The sequence below is a fragment of the Nanorana parkeri genome, unplaced genomic scaffold (genome assembly GCF_000935625.1).
Source record: "Nanorana parkeri isolate BGI_ZX_2015 unplaced genomic scaffold, ASM93562v1 scaffold1247, whole genome shotgun sequence".
Lineage (NCBI taxonomy): Eukaryota > Metazoa > Chordata > Amphibia > Anura > Dicroglossidae > Nanorana > Nanorana parkeri.
The window spans coordinates 485,088-506,267 of record NW_017307515.1 but is presented as its reverse complement, the minus strand read 5'-3'; the positions used below and the strand labels follow the sequence as shown (position 1 = coordinate 506,267).

At 40.3% G+C, this 21,180-nt stretch overlaps 1 protein-coding gene across 1 annotated transcript in view; it reads left to right on the top strand.

Annotated features, from left to right (window-relative positions):
* The first annotated feature begins 557 nt into the window (after window positions 1–557).
* Window positions 558–21,180, top strand: part of LOC108797232 (zinc finger transcription factor Trps1-like) — a 65,366-nt gene continuing 44,743 nt past the window's right edge. The window contains exons 1-2 of the mRNA XM_018568803.1: window positions 558–637; window positions 3,850–3,949. Of these exons, the coding sequence (XP_018424305.1) occupies window positions 558–637; window positions 3,850–3,949 (180 nt within the window). The remainder of the gene's footprint in view (window positions 638–3,849; window positions 3,950–21,180) is intronic.

Below are 21,180 nucleotides of genomic sequence, written 5' to 3'. Positions count from 1 at the left end.
GGCGAGCGAACAGTTTGTTTCTTCTAAACACTGTTCATTTCCATGTAACAACCACACAAATGAAACATTTATCCTACGTAATAGCTTTAAGATGTAGTAACGCTAATTCAGCTCTGTTACAGAGCAATCTGCTACACTAATAACACCAGGGCCTTGTGCGTAATAAAATGCTGTACAATTGTATCAACACTGCGCTAAGCAAAGACAAAAAAGATGGTGTTCACTCACATGTAATCACCAACCCGGATACTATCTAAGAAACAGTCAACATACCTTATGTGTCTGTAGTGCACATAAACAATACTGCTGTTGTATATAGAGTCTTATTTTTCTGCCCACCCTATAAATAGTTAAAGCCCAACACCAGGGCTGCCCCTGCACTGCAAAGTTTAACTGCTTGTTTATGCCTAATTGACTGGAAAAAAGCTGTTTTACTTACCTGATCCCTGCTTCCCCCTGGCAGTCAGCACTCTCTCCATTTTCTTCTCCGCTTTAGCTGTGGACTTTTCCCCAGGCATCCCCCCGTACAATGCAGGGCTATTGAATTGTACCTGAGGATGTCAACAGACCCTATACCACCAGAGCGAAGGGGACAAAAGGCTGCAGCCCTGAGGGAGTCGACGGTTGCGGGGATCAGGTAAGTAAAACAGATTTTTTTTTCCTGTCCCCCTAGGTATAAATGAGCAGTTACTGTATCCCTTGCAGTGGGGCTGCCCTTGCATTTTCATTTCCCTTGAGTTGGGCTTTAAGTTAAAACAAACAATAAAAAGTAAGTAAAAAGAAAAAGAAACAGTGGGCCAGATAAGCTAAGATTAGTTGCTGTTGAGGAATACAAATTGGCGTATGTGACATTTTATTTTGGTGCATTGATATAAAATGTCACATATGCCAATTTGCATTCCTCAACAGCCACCAAATGTCAAATAATCTACTATATTGTATCACCTATAGTTTATTTGGAGGAATGGTAGAATGTATAACTGACTGGTGCTGTCATTCTCTTGCTGCACTACTGCACACAAGCACCAAATATTGACAAACTAATTTTCTGAACTATTACTTATTTGCCACAGATTGTGAGGCTTTCTTTGTGGGAAAAGACACATTTAAGTTTTTTTTTTTTTTTTTAAATAATTGGTGCACTTGTTGCATCTTTCTTTTCAAACACTTCCAACTGAATTATTTTTTGGCAGATCCAAAAAACTAGGCTTCCGCGCACCGAATATTTGGTCTCCGACAATAGTCTATCTGGCACACTTACTTTAGACTCGGGATGCACTGATACTGATACTAATATTTGGGCGGGTACTCTTACTCGCCCAAATTCTCTGATACCTTTCCCCGATACCAGAACTTCTGGTCAGAGTAAGATTTCCTCTGACAGGCAGTGCCATAGGGGAACATAGAGCCTGCTTCCCGTGCAATCAGGAAGCTAGGCTGCAAGTAATAACCCACCTCCTGGCTTCCTGATTGGCCGGGAAGCCGCATCCATGCTGATTGGCTGGAAAGCCGGCTTTCCGGCCAATCAGCATGGAGCTGGCCAAGCATGGAGCCGGCTTCCTAGAGAATCAGGAAACCGAGTGGCTTTACCTACTGCTCGGCTTCCTGATTGCCTGGAAGCCAAATCCATGCCAGTGGAAGCACCGATATCGGTACTCCGTATAGACGAGTACCGACATAAAAATATTGGTACTAGATAGAGAAAAAACTATATAGGTACATCCCTACTTTAGACCTCTGGAGCTTCATTCCAGTAGTCAACTTTGCCATTTAATCCTGAGAATGTTGAGGGTCCCAAATCTTTTGAGAATTCCCTTCTGCACTGTGCCCTATCAGGTTTTTTTTTTTTGCTTCCTGTGTCCAGCTGGGGATTTACCTGTCAAGGACACAGCAGGAAAAGAGAAGAATACATTTTCCCTTAGTCAATGTAGAGATGCCCCTATTAGAGGCACTTCCTTTAATAGGGTAACAATGCTTTACCTTCTTCAGTGAAATCATTACTGCACTATCACATCTGCTGCTGCTGCTCTAACTGATTAGATGTTGGCACCATTGATAACCCTTGCAGTAAATAGCCACACTTAGGTCTGCCTGTAGCTTGATAGCACATTACTCTTATCTGCAGGAGCTCAGAATAATGATGTAAAAGTCTTTCTCAATCCCTTACACCCTCTACAGCACTGTCGTGTATCCTGTATAAGAAATCCAGCTTTCCAGCTGCATTTACCATTAAAAAAATAGGTAAATTATATTTCTTAAAAACATTTACATGCCAATAGAGGCTTTATGTGAACCTTAAAACTTCACTTAGCTTTAAGCCCCTTCCCCTCCGGGTGCTAGGCTCCAGCTGTAAGCCAAGTACCTCTGATTTTCCTTCTTGCAGGACGGGTGAAACAGGTTGCTCATTGCAGAATCATGCGGACTGGAGTTTAAGAGCTATCCAGAAAATGTCTGAGAAGTTTGTCAAATCTGCCAATTTGGAATTATGTAAAATTCAGACTGGTTGCCTGCTGGCACTTTTGATATTACCTTCTCAGGGGGAGGGACCTGTGTAACTGTCTTAGTGTTTCCTGTCAAGAGCATAGTGTTTAGATGACAGGTAGTATGTAAGTAACAACACAGTGTAATGCTTTTTTTTTTATACATATTTTTCTTCATATCATGCTGCATATACTGGAAATAACTCCTGTTTTCCGCATGATTTCTAAGGACTGGCTGCATTCGTGCTGCAACTCTTCCTTTCAGAATTTTGATACTTGTCACAGACAGTCTTGGGCTTTTTAGTAATATTGTCATCCTGACTATTATAAATTGAGACACAGCTTGTCACAAATAATGAGAATTCTGATGTATACAGCATTCATAATTACCTGTTAAGTTCAGCAAGCCCGCGGGGCACTCGAGAATAATATTTTGAAAAGCTTTTTCTCGATCTCAGTCTGTTATTTCTATAGGACGGCCTCTGGATCCCATAAAGACAGAGAAAGCATGTTAAACTCCAGATTGCGGTGGGAAGTAATACCAATTCATTACTCTTTGGGATGAGAAAGGCCCCACATGGTCATCAGATCTTGACAGCAATAACTTGACTAATTAACATTTCCATTTTATTTCTCTATTGAGTTTTCCGGGCCACATTTTAACATTGGCTGACACCAGCTATAAAACGGTTATTAAGAGGACGTCCATCATGTCATTTTATTACTTACATTATTGGTACATTAAAATGTGCACTGGCTACAGGAAAAGCAATAAGGGGCAATTAAAGGAGCACCATAAGCTGCCAGCTAATCTTGTTCTAGCACTCATGCATCCTGTTTAAAGGGAGTTTGCACATTGTAGTACAACCGACTTAATTAAAAAACAATGCAAACCTATTTCTAATTGGTATCCCCAATGAGTCATTCAATTTGCTGATTTTTTTGTTATTGACTGTTGTGGCATGATTGGGATTTTATACCACAGATACAACACTTTTAAATGACTCATGGATAACCTTTCACATTTTAAAGTGTTGTGCTGTTCTTTAAATTTGTTTTTTCTTTGCCTTTAGTTATATAAAAACCATTTCTGGATTCCCCGAGTTAAGAGATAAAGGTTCTACATACTGCAGAATGCGCATTTAAAAATAATACATTTCCTTTTCAGTGCTTATATACTCTATAAAAGAAGATTGGAAAACAGCTTAAAGTCCAACTCCAGATTGAATTATGCTCATTGTCATTCAGCATGGAAGAGTGAGAACATACTAAGAATGCAGGGTGTCATGGCCCCTCTCCATCACCGCGGCACCCTTTATTAATGATTCAGACTGTCTGCGTCCATGGGCTTGCATCTATAACTCTACAGGATGTGCAAGTTTGGGTTGGTGTGTAGCTGCATGCAGTTGAATCCTGTCATAGAGATGCAAAGGCGGCTGCACGGATTTACACTTGAAGGTGCCCTTCCGGTGCGTAGGTCTCTGCTTGGACGTGCATGCTATATGAATATGCACGTCCATGTGAATTAGGCCTTGAAGTGGGGCTTTCAGTAGCTTTACATATCTGCGTGAATTAATTCCTGGCATGCCTCATTATGCAACAAATGTTCCAATTTTCAGCCAATCTCCCTCTTTTATCAGTAAAAAGCTGTCTTTGAGCTCCAATCACTGACATTGCCTAGGTTGAGAAGAACCAGGTCTTCTCGTCCAACTTCAGTACCTGACCTCACAAATGCTCTTCTGTCCAAATGGACACAAATTCCCAAAGACACACCAAAATCTGGTTAAAAGCTTTCCCATTAGAATTGCAAAAGGAGTTGAGGGACTCTATACTGATGCCCATGGTTATATAATGGGATGGCCAAGAAATTCATATAGTGGTGGTAGCGTGTCCACAAACTTTTGTCCATATAGTGTATGCAATTCATTTGTATCTTCAGGCATTTGGTTGTTATTGAAATGAGTCTCTTCCGCTGACTTTTGTGCATCAATTTACAGTGCACCAGCAGCCTAAATGGCAAATGCATTTCCCCTCCTTTTTTACTTTGTTACAAAAATAAACCTGCAGAAAATCCAAGAATCCTGTGTACATAAAAAAGAGATGGGAGAGAAAGTGTAAAGGAATAGACTGCTTTCTCCACTCCGCTTGACTAAAGCCACATGAGCTGAAATATTAATGAAAGTTTCATGAATCACACATAACGTATACTGCCCCTTTGTGCAGGAAAATGCCAGGCTTTTTATGGTCTCTTCTGCACTGCCAGAATAATAGAACCCAGAGTCATAAACTAGTAATTAATACTCTTCAGAATTGAAGTATTTTATTGTGCGGATGCCAATTAAGCATAATGGATAGAGCAGTCTGCAAAGGCTGTACAGTGGTTGAAAGGTTAGTACTTTGCTGTTTTTTTTACAGTGTGCATTATTTGAAAAAGCTTAGATAGTTTCCACAATAAAAAAAAAACTGTCTTTGCGGTGACAAGGGAGAGCAATCGGTGAACGATATATCAATCTGATGCTTTAAAAGGAATTTGTCTGGTCTGAGTGCATTATTCACACTGGTAGAATAAAGTGTCATGTACAATAGGATGACTAAAGGAAGCTAAGTTTATTTAGAACTGCGCTTAACATTATTTTCCTTTCAAATTGCCTCTATTATATAGAGACTCTAGGTCTAGGCAATAAACAAGGTCAATCAACAAACTGCTCATTCTATCCAGGGAGCACATTCACTGTTCTAAGTTCCATTAATTTGGCTTAAAGCCCAAATGTACTCTCAGTTTGAATCAGCTTAATATATTTCAGGTGCATAAAAACAAAAGATGTGCAAAGTCTTACATTTTGTTTTCTGAAGGCAGCCTCAGAGTAGAAAAACCTGTACCCTGTCAACATGCTGTCAGATGAACCCTTGCTCTCTGTGTGGAGGCAGTGGCCTCTCCACAAAAATCCAACATGCCCCCTAGTAAATAAAACTCATGCTTCCACGAAAGGGGCATGTCTGTCCACTGCAGAGAGTCCACTGCTTTCACACAGAGAGCAGTGGTCCTTTCTGCAGCATGCTTGCAGGGGTTAGGCTGGGCCATCAGATTTTGTGGCTGCTTTAGGGCTCAGAGATCTGTGCACTGTAAAAAAAAGTCCAGATCTCTGTGCCCACAGGTGTTACATATAGCATGCCTGTACAATTCGATGATAAGCTCCGGCTGTATGCTGGTAAAAGCAGCTATGAGCGAATACTTGTATGCAGGTATAAATGTACGTCCCTGGATGTAGACAGTCTTGCTTGGAGAAGCATCTATCTTTCTACTGTTTCTTTGCAGTACACAGATCTCTGTGCCCTAAAGCAGCCACACAGCCTTATGGACAAGCCTGCCCCCTGCCAGCATGCTGTAGAAAAGGACCACTGCTCTCTGTGTGGATGCAGTGCTCTCTCTGCAGGGGTCCAACACGCCCCTAGTAAACAAACCTTATGCTTCCATACAAGCATGCCCATACCAATCAATAAAAAGCTGCGGCTGTATGATAGTAAAAGCAACTCTGGGTGTATACTTGTGTGCAGGTACAGATGTACATCCCTGGAAGTAAACGGTCTTGCTTGAAACAGCATCTACCTTTCTACTGTCTTTTTACAGTACACAGACCTCTGAGCCCTAAAGCAACCACACAGCCTATGGGACACGCCTGACCCTGCCAGCATGCTGTAGAAAAGAGCCACTGCTCTCTTTGTGGATGCAGTGGTCTCTCTGGAGTGGACAGACACACCTCTTGCATGAGCTTTGCTCACTAGGGGATCTGTTAGACCTCTGGGTAGAGACCCCTCACTCCACACAAAGAGCAAGGGCCCTTGTGATAGCAGCCATTGGCTACCATTGATTTGTACAAACGGGCTGTATGCAGGGGTTGCAGAGATCTGGCGTATACAAACCTCTCCTCGCATGTGAATGGGCCTTAGAAACAAAATGAACTATTAGATTTTGTACATCTATTTAGTGTTTTTGTTGTTGCTGCTGCTATTGTTGTTTTGAATGCACCTGGATTTAGCTGATTTAAACTGAAACTTCAGTTGAGTTTTGAAGTGGACCTGTTATAAAATTTGCATTTCATGTAAATCAGTAGGGCACATGTCAGTGTTACCAAACCATCATTTTGAGGGAAAACGTTCCTTGCTCTCTCTTGACATGACTTCAAAATTGCAGTTTTGAGGAAATGAGTACTTGAATAGACAATTCATAGTGTTTCACTTTACTTTTAGCAGATCTTCAGTAGTACTCCAAGGGCTTGTTCACACCATGTCCGGATCATGTCCAGACCAGAACAAACTTGCGGTTGTTAAAACTTTAATATGGAATATTTTATATTTCATATATGCATATAGATGAAGATTTCTTCCATTGCAGTTGCCGTTCCATTGCGCAAATACCTTAAAGATTAATTTCTCTTGTGCTGTTCTTTTTTTATGCTTCGTATAAAAGCTTTTAATTAACTAGTGCAATATTGTAACTTTCTGGAACACATAAATTGCCGGCATCTTGCTTGCTTTGTGGATTTGCTGGTGCTCCCATTTCTCTCGTTTACAGTAGTTTTTACTCCACAATTTATTTTCCTTTTGTTGCTTTTAGTGGTTTTGTTTTTGCTTCTTCTTCTCAGCTCCACAGGGATTCCCAGCTGGAGTTTCACTCTTTCATATGCAGACTTTATTTAAACTTATTACAGCCTACTTTTAATAAACATGTTTTTTTTTCTTTTCGGTCTCTGTGTTCCACCTCGTAACTGGTTGAGGCTGTGTAATTAAAATAAAACTCGAAAAATGTAGGCACTGTGAAGTGAGGAGAATGCCAGCAACTGGTGAGGTGCGGTATCTGTTAGCAAACAGTCAGGGCTCATTCACACTAGCTGGGCTGCTAAAATGCTCTACTGGGTGGGCGGTGTGATGCGTCTCAGCACATCACACTGTTTACTGTTTTATTTTATTTTTTTAACTTCATATAGAGTATACAAACCATTAACGTCTGCACAGCAGTGTGGTCTGCACATCACTGTGTTGTGTTCTGGGTGCCCTTGCAGTGACTGGCATTGTTCGGTTGCTGAAAACCCCAATCAACGCATATAATTTGAAGGGGCTGGGAGATTTTTATACTGATCTAACTAAACTATTATTATTATAGGTATTTATATAGAGCCAACACTTTGCACAGCAGTTTACATACTGCATATTCACAGGGGCGGTGCTAGGATTTTTGCCTACAGAGGCAACGTTGAATTTTTGCGCCCCCTCCCAACCCCCTCTCCGACCCCCTGTAGCGCTGGGCCTGCTCCCTATCAGCATGTTTCTTCACTTACCTTCGCTGCGGGAGAGCAGCGGCCAGTCAGCGCTGGTCCGGTGGGAGGAGCTCCAGGTGGGGTCCTAATTTAGCTGGCCGGCGACTGCCAGAGGTGCCGCGCGTGTCGGGACAAGTACTTGTCAAAATGCCCTGTTTTTTCCGCCCTCACCCTGCAGCGCCCTCAGGCTTGCCTTGCCCTGTGGTAGCGCCGGGCCTGCATATTCACAGCAGTCCCTGCCCTCAAGGAGCTTACAATGTACAAGGTCCCTAATGCACAAACATACAGAGCCAATTTAGACAGCAAACAATTAACTTTCCAGCATGTCTTTGGAGTGTGGGAGGAACATGGAGTACTCAGAGGAAACCTACACAAGCACAGGGAGAACATGCAAACTCCTTGCAGATAGTGTCCTGACTAGAATTTGAACCGGGAACCCCCCAGGGCTACAAGAAAGAAGTGCTAACCACTATGCCACTGTGCTGCACAAACATGGATTTTATGGGTTAGCCATTTTGGACTTGATAGCTGCTCGTAAAATTGCATTTTTTTAATAGGCTTTATTGGGACAACATACCTCGCTAATGTCTTTCAGTGGACTGTCCCTCATTTGGAACCAAATCCCTCTGTCCCTCTTTCCTCCTCAGTTGTCCCTCTTTTTGGTCCGTTGTACAGATACTGTATCTATGAAAAGGTTCTATTTAATTACCAAAAGTGTAAAGCTGACTATACACCAGTAGAATTTCTTTTGAAAGATTTGTTTCCAGAACGTTTGATTTTCTTATAGTTTATAGGTTCAAATCGATGATCATTTCTGAATGCAGCGAAGAAACAAATCAAAAGAGCAGAATGGGAAGTTTTTCTTGAATGTTTGGGAATTTTAACAGTGAATGTGGTTTTAATTCAAGAAACTCCATTCATTTCCAAAATTGAAAGTTAAAATCAAATAACATTTTGAATGGCATTCCTCAACTCTCTGTTGGCATCAAATGCTGTGATGAGTTTTTTCATTTGAACATTTTGCACAAAAATATAAGTGTATGGCCAGCATTATTCTACATTAAAACCTTTATCTTAATTATCCTGTTTGCTTTTTTGAAAAGTCAGTGAAAAGGAAAAGTAATGGCAAAAACCCAAATCATTAGCGAATCATTTTATTTTTTGGACTTTTTATTTTGTTTATGTTGCGTTAAGGTAATTTATTCAACTCATGAAACGCATTTACCTACACTATTTTTGGACAAGGCAATGTACCACAATGCCCAGTGTGTTCATGCCTTTGCATTTTGGTGCACTGAAGGGCAAGGGAATTCTTTTATACCATAAAGGTTCGTACACATGTAAAAAAAGGCGTTTTTCTGCGCCCAGGAGTCACAGATGATGCATACAGCCATCTGCACAAATCAATGAGGATGCAACTTTGCACTGGTAAATGCTGTTTGTGTCCAGGGGAGTACTTCCAAACAAGTGCACATGTGTATGCTCAGATCAGCGCTTACCAGCGTACGGCCGCATCCTGTCATTGATTTGTACAGACGGCTATACGCGACTACCAGGTCTAGAAATACAGCTGTTTTTTTTACTCTGTGCCGATGTGCATAAAACCTAAACAATGGCACCATTTACGATAAATAGTAATGCACAGGAAGCACATATGTCATGTATTGAGGTTCAAGCACAGCAACACGCATCATGATGCATATTGGGAGTTTGGGTGACCCTCTAGCTTTATTAACCCGCTATTTACTTACTGTTATGCTTACCTTCTTCTCCCTACCCCAGTAGTGGGTTATTCTGCTGCAGCTGTGTAACAATAAAAAAAGTCCACCGACCCACTTCTAACGTCATAAAAGTCTAAATGTCTCATACTTTGTATTACAGATAGTGTAGCAGGAGTCAAACTTTCCCTGAAGCAGCAAAACAAAAAGACTTACAGGGATAGGTAGTAGAGAAACACAATATGCCATGCTGATCTTGCCACTAGGGTCCTGCAAAGATCAAACCAACTTGCCATTATAAATTTAAATTCAGAATCTGATGCTCTGACTGAGCTTTTTGGACAATTAAATCAAAATAAAAGTGGATCAAAATGCCAACCTGATGGCTGACAAACAGGTGTTACCTGTGTAACTTATGTGTAGGAAAGATTGTAAATGGTTTATGCTTAAAAGCAAGCGTTTGTAAGAGCCATTTCCTTCCAACAAGACTGAAGTTACCTTTAAGATTGGAATTTATCAGCAGAGAATTATCCATCTATCATACCATGTGATAAGTTTTTTTTTTTCTGCCTTGGCTGCCTGAGTGAACACCCTAATCTATTTAGAACTCCTAAAACGTAATGCTGGAAGCCCTTGGCAAGAATTATGTTAACAAGATGAAACAAAGAGACTTTAGAACAAACTCAGACTTATGTCTAAGTTCTATATTAATAAAACCATTGTTGGTATTTCGGCTCATATGGTATAAATCATACTTAAGAGTGAGACACTGTAGTAGTTAGAAAACGACTTACATGGATTTATATTTGAGAGTGAGCCTGTAATATTCACTCAGCAGAAGTGGCATGAAAAAGCTGAAAGAAAATAGCATTTTATTGTCCGTCTGACATCATAGGCTTTGAAAAGAATCATGTTGATACAAAAGTAGAGTTTGTAAAGAACAGATGTGTCCCAGGATTTAGGTTACAGAATGTCAATTGATACAATCTTTTATTTACTTTTTTTTTTGTATTGTATGTGATGTTCTATACTATACCGAGTGTTACATCTCACTACAGATTAGTATAATCAAGTGCTGTTTGATTTGGCAACGATTACCCCATTTTATAAAAATGAATAACGATTTCAGTTGGGAAAAAATACTTTGCATATGAGTTCCTTGCACATTAAAGTGTCAGCCACATGTGAAAAAAAAAACATGTATTTTTTTAGCTGTTATTATTATTTTATTATTACAGTTATTTATATAGCACCAACAATTCGCAAAGTGCTTTGCATAGTTGCACATTCACATCAACCCCCGGCCTTTAAGGAACTTACAATCTAGGGTCCCTATATCTCATACAGTACATACAGGGCCAATTTAGACAGGAGCCAGTTAACCTTCCAGCATGTCTTTGGAGTGTGGGAGGAAACCGGAGAACCTGGATGAATCCCACACAAGCACAGGGAGAACATGCAAACTTCTTGCAGAGAGTATCCAGACCGGGATTTAAACTGGGGACCCCTAGTGCAGCAAGGCAGAAGTGCCAACCACTCAGCCACTGTGCTGCCCAAACTTGGATAATTTGGGTTAGCCATTTGGCATTTATTCGCTGCTCTTTAAATTGCATTTTTCAAATAAGCTTTATTGGGATACCATACATTCCAACTGTCTTCCAGTGGGACCACCTACACAGTCCCACTGAAAAACACCAGGGTAGATTTTCTAAAGCCAAAAATAGGCTCTTTGCTTTGTAAGGGAATTTTACCTTAGTTTTGTAAATAGGGTGAACATTTATTTTGCAAGGAATACCCCAAAGTGTGCAAGGACAATAAAAAAATAACAGAATTTTTGCTTGCACATGATTAGATAATGGAAGTCAGCAGCGCTTCTCCTCATTCACTAAGCTCGGGGAAAATTCTCCTGCAATAAAGAACAGCCTGTTTGTGTTTAGTAACTCAACCCTATTGTGTTTCCATAGTGCGTAACAATCAAAATGTAAAATGATGATGTAAGCGAAGTATTAATATGTAGCTGTAGCTAGTTAAAGAAGATTCCAGGGTTGCACAAGTGTGCAGTTAATTAATGACCCAATGGATGGACCTCTGACTTAACTGTAATGTGATCCGCTATATACAGTATGACCTTGTCCACTACTAGAGTTGTGTTAGCTTTGTAATTACAGCTCAGTTACAAGCTCAGAGTGGAATACATTTTTAAATTTCATAGCCCCTTTAACCCCTTTGCTGCCAGCAGCGTATAAAGTATATAGTTGGCAGCAGGCCCCTCTACACAGAGTTTGTTCAGCTGTATAAAGCTGACATTCAGCTTTACACTGGAAGCAATTCTGGTGGCTGAGCTACCACCAGATCACTTCCAGGGGCCAGTACAGTGAGCCCCCCCCCCACCACCCCAAACACCTCTCCTGCCTTGCTTCCTGGATGACCTGTACAGGCTTTTAAAGAGTCGCCTATGGACAATTTGGGGTACCGTATTTTGTCACCATTTTACGGGCACAAGCAATTTTTAAGCTTGGCATGCTGGGTATCGTTTATCTCGGCACAACTTCATATTTTATATTTTACAAAAAAAGGGGTATTTTGTGGATTTGGGCACTAAAATTAATTTAAGTGTAATTTTTACAAAAATGTTGGATTTGATAAAGCGTTGTGCTAATGTCATGCAGTGTAAAAATTTGCAACTGCCACCATTTTATTCTACCGGCTCTGTGTTTCCAGGATATATAACTGTCTCTGGGGTTTTTAAGTCATTTTTAGGCCTAAAATGTGGATTATAACGTGTGCAAAAAACACCTGGGTTTAAAAAAGGCAAGTTTTGCTGCAGTATTCATATTATTATCCCAGACTGCGCCCCCTGAAGAAAGTTCAGTATCTCCCACCTCACTTCTGGGTTGAATGATGCCCAGTCTCAATTAACCCAAAAGTCAGTACACAGGTTATCATGACCGCACCCCCTGTAGTCTTCTGGACCACATAGGTGTAGCCAGCCTGCCAGTGCTAGGTACTACTACTAGGTACTACTATTATCTAGCATGTGCCTCCCACATGAATTATGAGGTTCATAAAGGGAAAATTTGTAAAAAGGAAAAGTACTATGTTCGTGGATTGGGAACTATGTGAAGAGAAAGGAATTTGGCATATTTAAAGTAGTATTAAACTCTTAAATGTTTTTTTCAATAAAGAATCCAGATAAAGCAAATATACTGTACATTTCTTACCAGGCACTTACAGTCATCATGTTTGCAAACAGCACCAACTCTCTTATCTCAGCTTCTCTAAACTTCCTGTCCAATACAAGATCACAAGGAATAGCACAGTCTCCAGCAGCTATCCATCTACTAGCTTGGAGAAGGGAGGAAGGGGAGCAGAGGAGTAGATTGTCTTTTTGTGGAGACACACACAGCTTACTAGCACACACAAGGATGGTTCCATAGGACCCTGCAAGGGAAAGGAGCCACCCTAAAACAGGATATCAGAGCCATTGCTCAGGGGACCAGCTGATTCTGCAGAAAGCTAAAACTGTAAACATCACGAAGCAGCATCCATTGTAATTTATTAATCAGCATTTGAAAAATCTTAAAACCCTTTTGACTTTATTATTACTTTAATAAATGTGGGAGTTGGGCTTTAAGTGCAGTTGGACTGAAACCTTATAGTACTTCTATCTACTACAGTGCTTTACAGGAAATTAATCCCTCCCTAAAAGTGCAGACACACACCAGAAGCCCAGGACAGCGCAAAGGCAGCTGAAGACCTCCAGTGTTCTCCAACAATCAATAATTTGGTTTATTTTTGTATTTAAAGTCCAGCCTGTATGAGAACCATGACTCCCTCCTTAGATACAGTGGAGAAATGAGCATAGACACAAAGGGACAAGAACTGTGTTATTTGCAGGATCACCAGGTAAAGCTATTATTGGGGCCTGAACAGAATATAATCCAGCAGTGCAGAGAAAGACTGCGCCGGTTCCAGTAAATGGGAGAAGTGGCCAACATGTACTGTACTATCCATATAAAAAGGAACTTGTAGTGTCTGAACGTTAGCTTGTTTCCATGCAGTAGTTTAATTTGATAACTTACCGGTAAAAGTCATGTTTTATATACAAAAACCCCATGTGAAATTGTAAATATCTGCAAATCTCTTTTTGTTTTTAAATGTGTTTATTATACACAGAACAGACCCCATAATACAATCTGTATGGTAAGAGTCCATGTCGTAAGATGCAGTATAAGGATCTTAATAACATAAAACCCTGAGAGGAAACATTTCAAAGTATGATCCCGCTGACAGATATGGCTTTTAATAATTTGAAACATTTGCATTTACAGCTCAACATACGCTTGATTGCATTGTAGCAGTTAACCAACCCCAGCGCTATACAATGTGATCAGAGTCAAACTTTGATAGATTCCATAATAGAAGTCTTTGTCTTTATGATCTGACAAGCCTCATTATATAATAAACTAGTTTAAATAAATCTGGTGGACATAAAAGTGTTCATGACAGAGAGCGAGAGAGGAAGGGGAAAAAAAAACTTTAACACACAAATGATATATTGCTTCGATGTTCCAGACTTTTTTTTTCCCTTTCTTTCATTCAGATCTTTTAACATGTGTTTTGAATCAAGCTGTAAGGCATTTTCCAGTAAGCAATGTTGTATTACAAAAATGAGTAAAAGAAAACATGTTTTAACTTGTTATTTAACAAAGTCACAGATAGTTGCACAATTCCAGTTGACAGTCCTAATTGTGATTCTTTCCTTTCTCTATGCATCATTGAAAATCTCACTCAATCCCAGCGTTTGACATGCACATGGTCCTACTGGCAATGCTGGTGGCCATTTTGTTCGCCGGGATTGCTTGGAAAGAAGCACATCAGTTAACAAGTGTCTGTTTTATCTCAGTGATATGTCTTGCACCAAACTAGCAACAAATTAGGAAACCACATCAAGCTCTCCAGGCTGGAGGAAAAGTAACCCTTGCGGTGGGTCGCCCTTTGTACTCAAGGGCTAAATGCGTGTTTTCTATAAGGGATGGTGAATAAGGTAAATTAATTTCCTTATTCCATCCTGTTCAGGTAATGGGCACTTTCCTCCACTGTCTGCCTCTCCCGGGACATGGACGAGCCCTTGATATCCTCACTTACAGTGCAGTCCCAGTGGTCACATACCACTGATCCTGCATCGTACATGATGACATTAGAGGACTGCCAATGGTCAGGCAGCAAATAGGAGCGGCTTTGGGGGACTGTTATAACAAGTAGGAAACCTGCAGAAGTAAAGAATAAGGTAAGTATTTCAGTGTTTTCATCTTTCCTGAGAATAAACACGCATTTACCCTGTAGTATGGAAGGGGCCATCATTTTTCATAGTTACATAGTTACATAGTATTTGAGGTTGAATAAAGACATTAGTCCATCCTGAACTTTAGATTTAAAGTATATTTACACCTTTGCATGTTTCAGAAACCTTCACTATATGTTTGTTATGTGTTCCAATTCCCATAACATGCCTAAAAGTGATTAAACAAAATATTGTCTACCTTTCCAGGTTTTTCTAGAATGGGTTTATACATAGGACTTTATAGGCAGGGCAGCTTGTATTATTTATAATAGCTTGCAATATTAAATTAGAGCACAGATTTAGGGACAGTTTTTAAAGGGAATTATCATACAGCCACCACCCAGGTTTTGAGATCTTCAACCCTTTGTTGCGACACTGTGCACATCTAGTTTAGACTGTATTATAAAGATCTGCTAACACAGTACAGGCATAGACAGAGTTACTTATGGTAACCATTTGCTATGCAAGTATAAGCAGGTCAATTGTGTCTATAGTTTATCTTCCTATGGTCCACTGCATGTAGGACGTAGATTGAGAGAGCATGTGGCAGTTCTATAGACCAGTTTGCATACAAATACTTCAATTGTATGTTTACACATATGGCCAGAAATAAGTTTTACAATATTGTGAAGGGCATGATGAGAGAAAGCAGCAAGTCATTATAAATCTCTCACCTATGGTGTGTATCTTTATAAATTCTTACCAAAATATCAAATGTCTGTAAAGTTTCACCCTGCGGGGGCTGGACTATAGCAGGAAGTGGGTGTGTTCTTCACTTGTATGTTTACACATATAGCCAGAACAAATATTTACTATTTCTTTCATGATCAGAGGAAGCAGCAAGTCATTATAAACCTCTCACCTCTGGTGTGTATCCTTATACATTCTTACCAAAGAAATACTATAGAAATATAGAGATAAATGAGTGTGGTCTCCATAGAGCCAGGTGTGACTATGGCAAATGGGGGTGTATCTTGAAGTAACCCAGGGCGTGGCTTGTTATGATTTACATTGCAGTTAAAAAGAGCTGGCAAGCACATGTTACATTTTGTGGGAACCAGATCTATAGAGAGCTGCTGTAAAGCAGTTACTACATTTTAGCTCCATTAGGATATATTCCTGCAGTCTGGATTGTACTTTCAGGCACAGAATATTTACTTTGCTTGGTAAATGTTTTGTGCCTCATCCAGAGCTATAATACTTGGATGAAATGAAATACATAGTGTTATAGAGGGTATACTGAAAATGAGACATTGTTGAAAGAATTGGTAGTGTGTCTCTAGCACTGGGCAGCATGTGGTTCTTATTGGAGCTGCCTCTTCCGTACCTTTTCTGCATTATATGGTGGTTTTTCTTTATTGAGACATTTAGCTGTCGTTGTTTGCTGCAGCTGATGACTTCACTCTGTCTGATTCATCACTTGGAATACCTAATCTTTCCTCACTTCCCCAGCAGAGTGGATAAAGGAAATAGTCTTGTTGTTCATTAAAATATGGGGGATTTTTTTAAGAGCGGAGGAGATGTTTCTGCTACTGCTCTGTCAGAAACGTATAAACATTAAATCTTAAAAGGATTGTTGGCCGAGGACTGTTAACTTGTAGCAGAGATCTTTCTGAATTAAAAGGGAATTCCACATTGTACTGTGTTGTTTACAAACTATACTAACATGCCAGGGCTATCATAATGTAATTTATATTGCTTTCTCGTTTATTGAGGGACACAGGAATCAGAGACATTTGGACTATAGATATTTTTTTTCTTCTAATGATTTATTTTTTTATTTTTGCCTTTATAGAGAGATTTTGTTTATGTTGGGGTGGTGGGCTCACCATAAGCAGACCTTGTATCTTCATGCAAGGTCTGCTTTAGTTTTTTTTTTTAAAGAAAGAAGCTACACTCCAAATCAATAGCCATTTATTTGTATATTTGTATGAAGCAAACCCTGGTACACTGGCTATCCCCCTGAGCTTCCCACCTTTCTGATGTGCTTTTTTTCTCCTATTTAACATTTGCTGTATGTGGCTGAACTAAGCTAAGATTGAGCGGCTGTGGGGACGAGTATCTGTAGCAGCAGGGCATGGATTTGTGTTCACGTCGTCTGCTTTAGTTGGTTGGTGGCTTGGTGTTCCAGATATGTGTTTTCAGACTTATTTTTAATTTGGACCATATTGTACATTACACAGTATTTGAGGTTGAAAAAAAGACACCGGTCCATCAAGTTCAACTTTTGTGTATGTGTGTTGTGTGTGCGTGTGTGTATATGAGTCCCTGTGTGGTCTTAGTTTTTAAGAGTACCTGTAGATATGGTCTCTTAGGGTGGTATTGCATGGATCAATATGCTTTGCAGATACCACTGCTTGTAGCAAAGAGTTCCAAAATGTAGCCGCTCTAACTGAAAAGAAGCCCCTGTGCCCTTTGTGGATAAATCTTTTCTCCACCAATTTTAGGTGTTGGCCTCTAGTCCTTGTTATTGAGTTTACAGTGAAAAGTTTATTGCTGATTTTGCCACTGAACATTTTGTATGACAAAATCATGTCCCCTCCTAATCTCCTCACTTCCAGCGCGGACAAGAATACATTTAGCAACCTTGTCTCATAGCTTTGATCCTCCAGCTCCTTGATTAGCTTAGTTGCTCTTCTTTGGACTTTCTCCAGCTCAAGGGCATCTTTTCTGTGGACAGGTGACCAAAACAGAACCACATACTCAAGATGAGGCCGAACCAGTGATCTATAAAGTGGCAAAATTATTGCTTTGTCTCCACAGTACATTCCCTTTTTAACACATTGAAACTGTTGTTAGGATTGCTTGACAATGGAAAACGTGACATACATTATGCATTGATCCATTTTCTTGCCATGTAGCACAATCCACAAACAATATGTAAAAGGCTGTTTGTCATTGTGAGATGACCATTTTTTCTTCACCGACAGTAATGTTTCCTTTGGGATTTTTATTTCCAAGAACTCACAAGTTCTCGTTTTAGAACATTGCCCATGAGCTAAGCTTGTTTGCTCACACAGCAGGTGACTCATTTTGGAATTAGCAAGTTGCTTCTTTGAAGCTGTAAAAAATATGTTGTATATGTGTTACAATCTAATACTCTTGGCATTTGGGTATTCTTTCAGTAGAGGTCTCTGTAGAACAGAGGACACACCCTACTAGGCCTGGCGATGAGACAAGAGGTTGATGGACTCCTCAAGATTTGATTCAACAACTTAGTGGAGACAAAAGGAGAAGGCTGAAAGGCTAAGCTCAACCTAAACAGATTTTCTTACTGTTGAGAAGACCTCAAATTGTTCAAGCATGCCAGATCCCCAAAATTAGTTATCAGGGATTTCATCAAAGGGAAGGGACTGACTAAAAAATAAAAGAGCAATCATCGACAGCAAGTGAATTAGGGAAACTGAATGAATCAGTGAATCTTTAGGTAGAGAGGCCAGGATCAAGGGAACAGTTATAGTGTCTTCACCTTTAAAAATCATGTCAGCAATGACAGTGGTGACTGAAAACTCCCCTGTTCCTGCTGTCACTAAGTCCACAGCATCATGATTCAAGCTGGCAGCATGCATATGCATACATATAATCATATCCTGTTGTGTGACTTGGCACAAATATTCAGTGCATATAACTTTCTGCTGGTATACCTCCTAATGTGTTTCAGTATTTGCTTTTCTACAGTGCTGTCTATACCTCTCACCATACTCATTTCCTCAGTAAAAATAAGAAGACGTACACTTAGCTGAGGAAAAGGCAGAGGACTTGTCTTTGGGAGGGGTTCGGTGGGGCTGGGCCGAGGGTGTCTGGCATAATTAATGATAATTAAAAAATACCTACCCAGGAAATAATGGGCTGCCACCGTCTGACGGGTAATTTACTATGAACACCGCAGGAGAGGGAAGCATTGAAAGCAAAAAGCAATAACACCATTATAAAATGTTGGAAATTCTCTGTATTTACACAAAGATTCATTTTTGCCTAAAGATGAGCTTTAAGGCTTTTTTTTTTTTCTTGCTTATGTCCTATCTGTGAAAATGTCCCATCACCACAAGTAGGAAAGGATCTCCAAAAAGAAGAACCAGGACAGGTGCCACCATGGGAATTTATCCCCTCATGTCCTGTTCATGTGACAGCTCTAAACATTTAGGATTTCCCATTACTTTCTTTATCAGAGACAATGGTCGTCAGGACTAATATATAGGGTAAACCTCCCCAGCAAGTACACATACAGGTGAAACTCGAATAATTAGAATATCGTGCAAAGTTCCTTTATTTCACTAATGCAACTTAAAAGGTGAAACTAATATATGAGATAGACTCATTACATGCAAAGCAAGATAATTCAAGCCGTGATTTGTCATAATTGTGATGATTATGGCTTACAGCTCATAAAAACCCCAAGAACACCAAATCCACAACCTCAAAAAAGTAGATTATTAATATGCAATCAATAAAACAAGGATTGTACATAGAACAATATCGGACCTCTGAAAAGTACAAGCATGCATATGTACTCAGTACTTGGTTTGGGCCCCTTTTGCAGCACTTACTGCAATTACTTTTGCACGATATTCTAATTATTCGAGTTTCACCTGTATAGCAATACAGCAGAGGCAGGACTGCTGCCTCTTGCCAGTAATTCTGTGCTGCGTAGTCTCCGTGTAATTATATTGTATATAGACTTCACGGAGCAGAATTGTTAAATATTTTCCCCTACTGAATCACAGGACCATTTAGGTATCACCAGATATTAGTGTAGTCTCATATACTCCAGCAGTGTCCGGATGAAAAATAACCAACCCGGGCAAATAGACTATTTTGTATTCATGTAAATTGAAAAAAATGAAGTTTTGACTGGAATGTAGTTTTTAAAATTTGCACTCTGTATCCACAACAAGGAGATCTTTCTGAGTAGTCTCTAGAGTTTATAGTTTTGACTAAAATAAATGTCTTGGGTTAACATAGTATGTAAGTAAAACTCCAGAAGGTGTATGGAAGGGTAAGAACTTCTGTCGGGTTTTATTGCTGCATGCGTCTTCACTGAAAAAATGTAACCTCACTCCCTGCCTTTACGACACTTACTGTATCAGCAACACAGAAAGTAAGAGGGAATCTCTATTTTTCATCACCTAGTATACTGGACTGCCCTGCAATTTTCTATTCACTCATATTGGCTAGTATCCTTCTGTTCTAAGTGTCCACATCCATATGATCTCCAAACCAGACCAGATTGTTTCCGGACCCAAAATGCATGCTAATGTATCCCTATGCTATATATGAATGCACTGGAACGCACCTGAAAGCCCAATTTAGTCAAAAAAAGTAAAAACATGCTCCAAAATTCAGCAAAATCGTGGCAAAATGCAATGCACTGCATTCCAGATCTGGTACGGAAAATGGTGTGAACCTGCTCTAAGGGCCTGTTCACACCATATGTAGTGCGTTCCGGCACTGCATTGAATTGCGATCGGCTCAGTATTTTGTGGGGCCGGAGGGGCGTGGCTGGTCATTGACGTGAATGGTGCCGTAGCCACGCCCTCCATCCGCAATTCGATCGCCAGCACCGGATCGCAGGGTCCGGTGCGGTCAAAATAGTGCTGGCAGCATTTTGACCACAGGCACACTGTGCCCTGCGATCCCGTGCGGGCAATCGCACTGCGGCCGGAGGGCGTGGCTACGGAGCCATTCACTTCAATGGCCAGCCACGCCTCATCTGGCCCCATGAAATACTGAGCTGGCCGCGATGCAGTACGTTGCGGCCATAAGGTGGCCAGAACGCACTGCATGTGGTGTGAACAGGCAGTAAATGTCCAGAAGCTTGTAGAGAAGTAGACAAGAGTGTTCCATAGTTTCAGCATCAGACTCTCTATGACAGTGGTGCCCATAAGGTCGATCGCAATCTACCAGTGAATATCAGTGATATGCACCAATCCTCTGTGCAGGACAAATACTGGAGCGATCAGCTGATCACTCCAGTGTTTGTAAATAACTGGGGACACAAAGTACTCTGTGTCCCCAGTTATGAATGAACAAGATGTGGTTTACATCACTTCCTGTTCATTCATGAGTTTCTCAAAGGGGAGAAGCACTCTGTACAGAGGCTCCTCCCCATTCAGAAACTACTTGATATTAAAATATTTTCTGAATGAATGGGAAGCCTCTGTGCATTCCATTCATTTAGAACAGAGACTGCAGAAAAAGGGATTGAGGACTTTTTGTCCTCAATTTCTTTTTCTATTTTAAAAGTGAAATATCAGGGGGCTGTTTAGACCCCTAATATTTCCCCAAAGCCCCCCCAAGAGTAAAAAAAAAAATTAAAATTACGG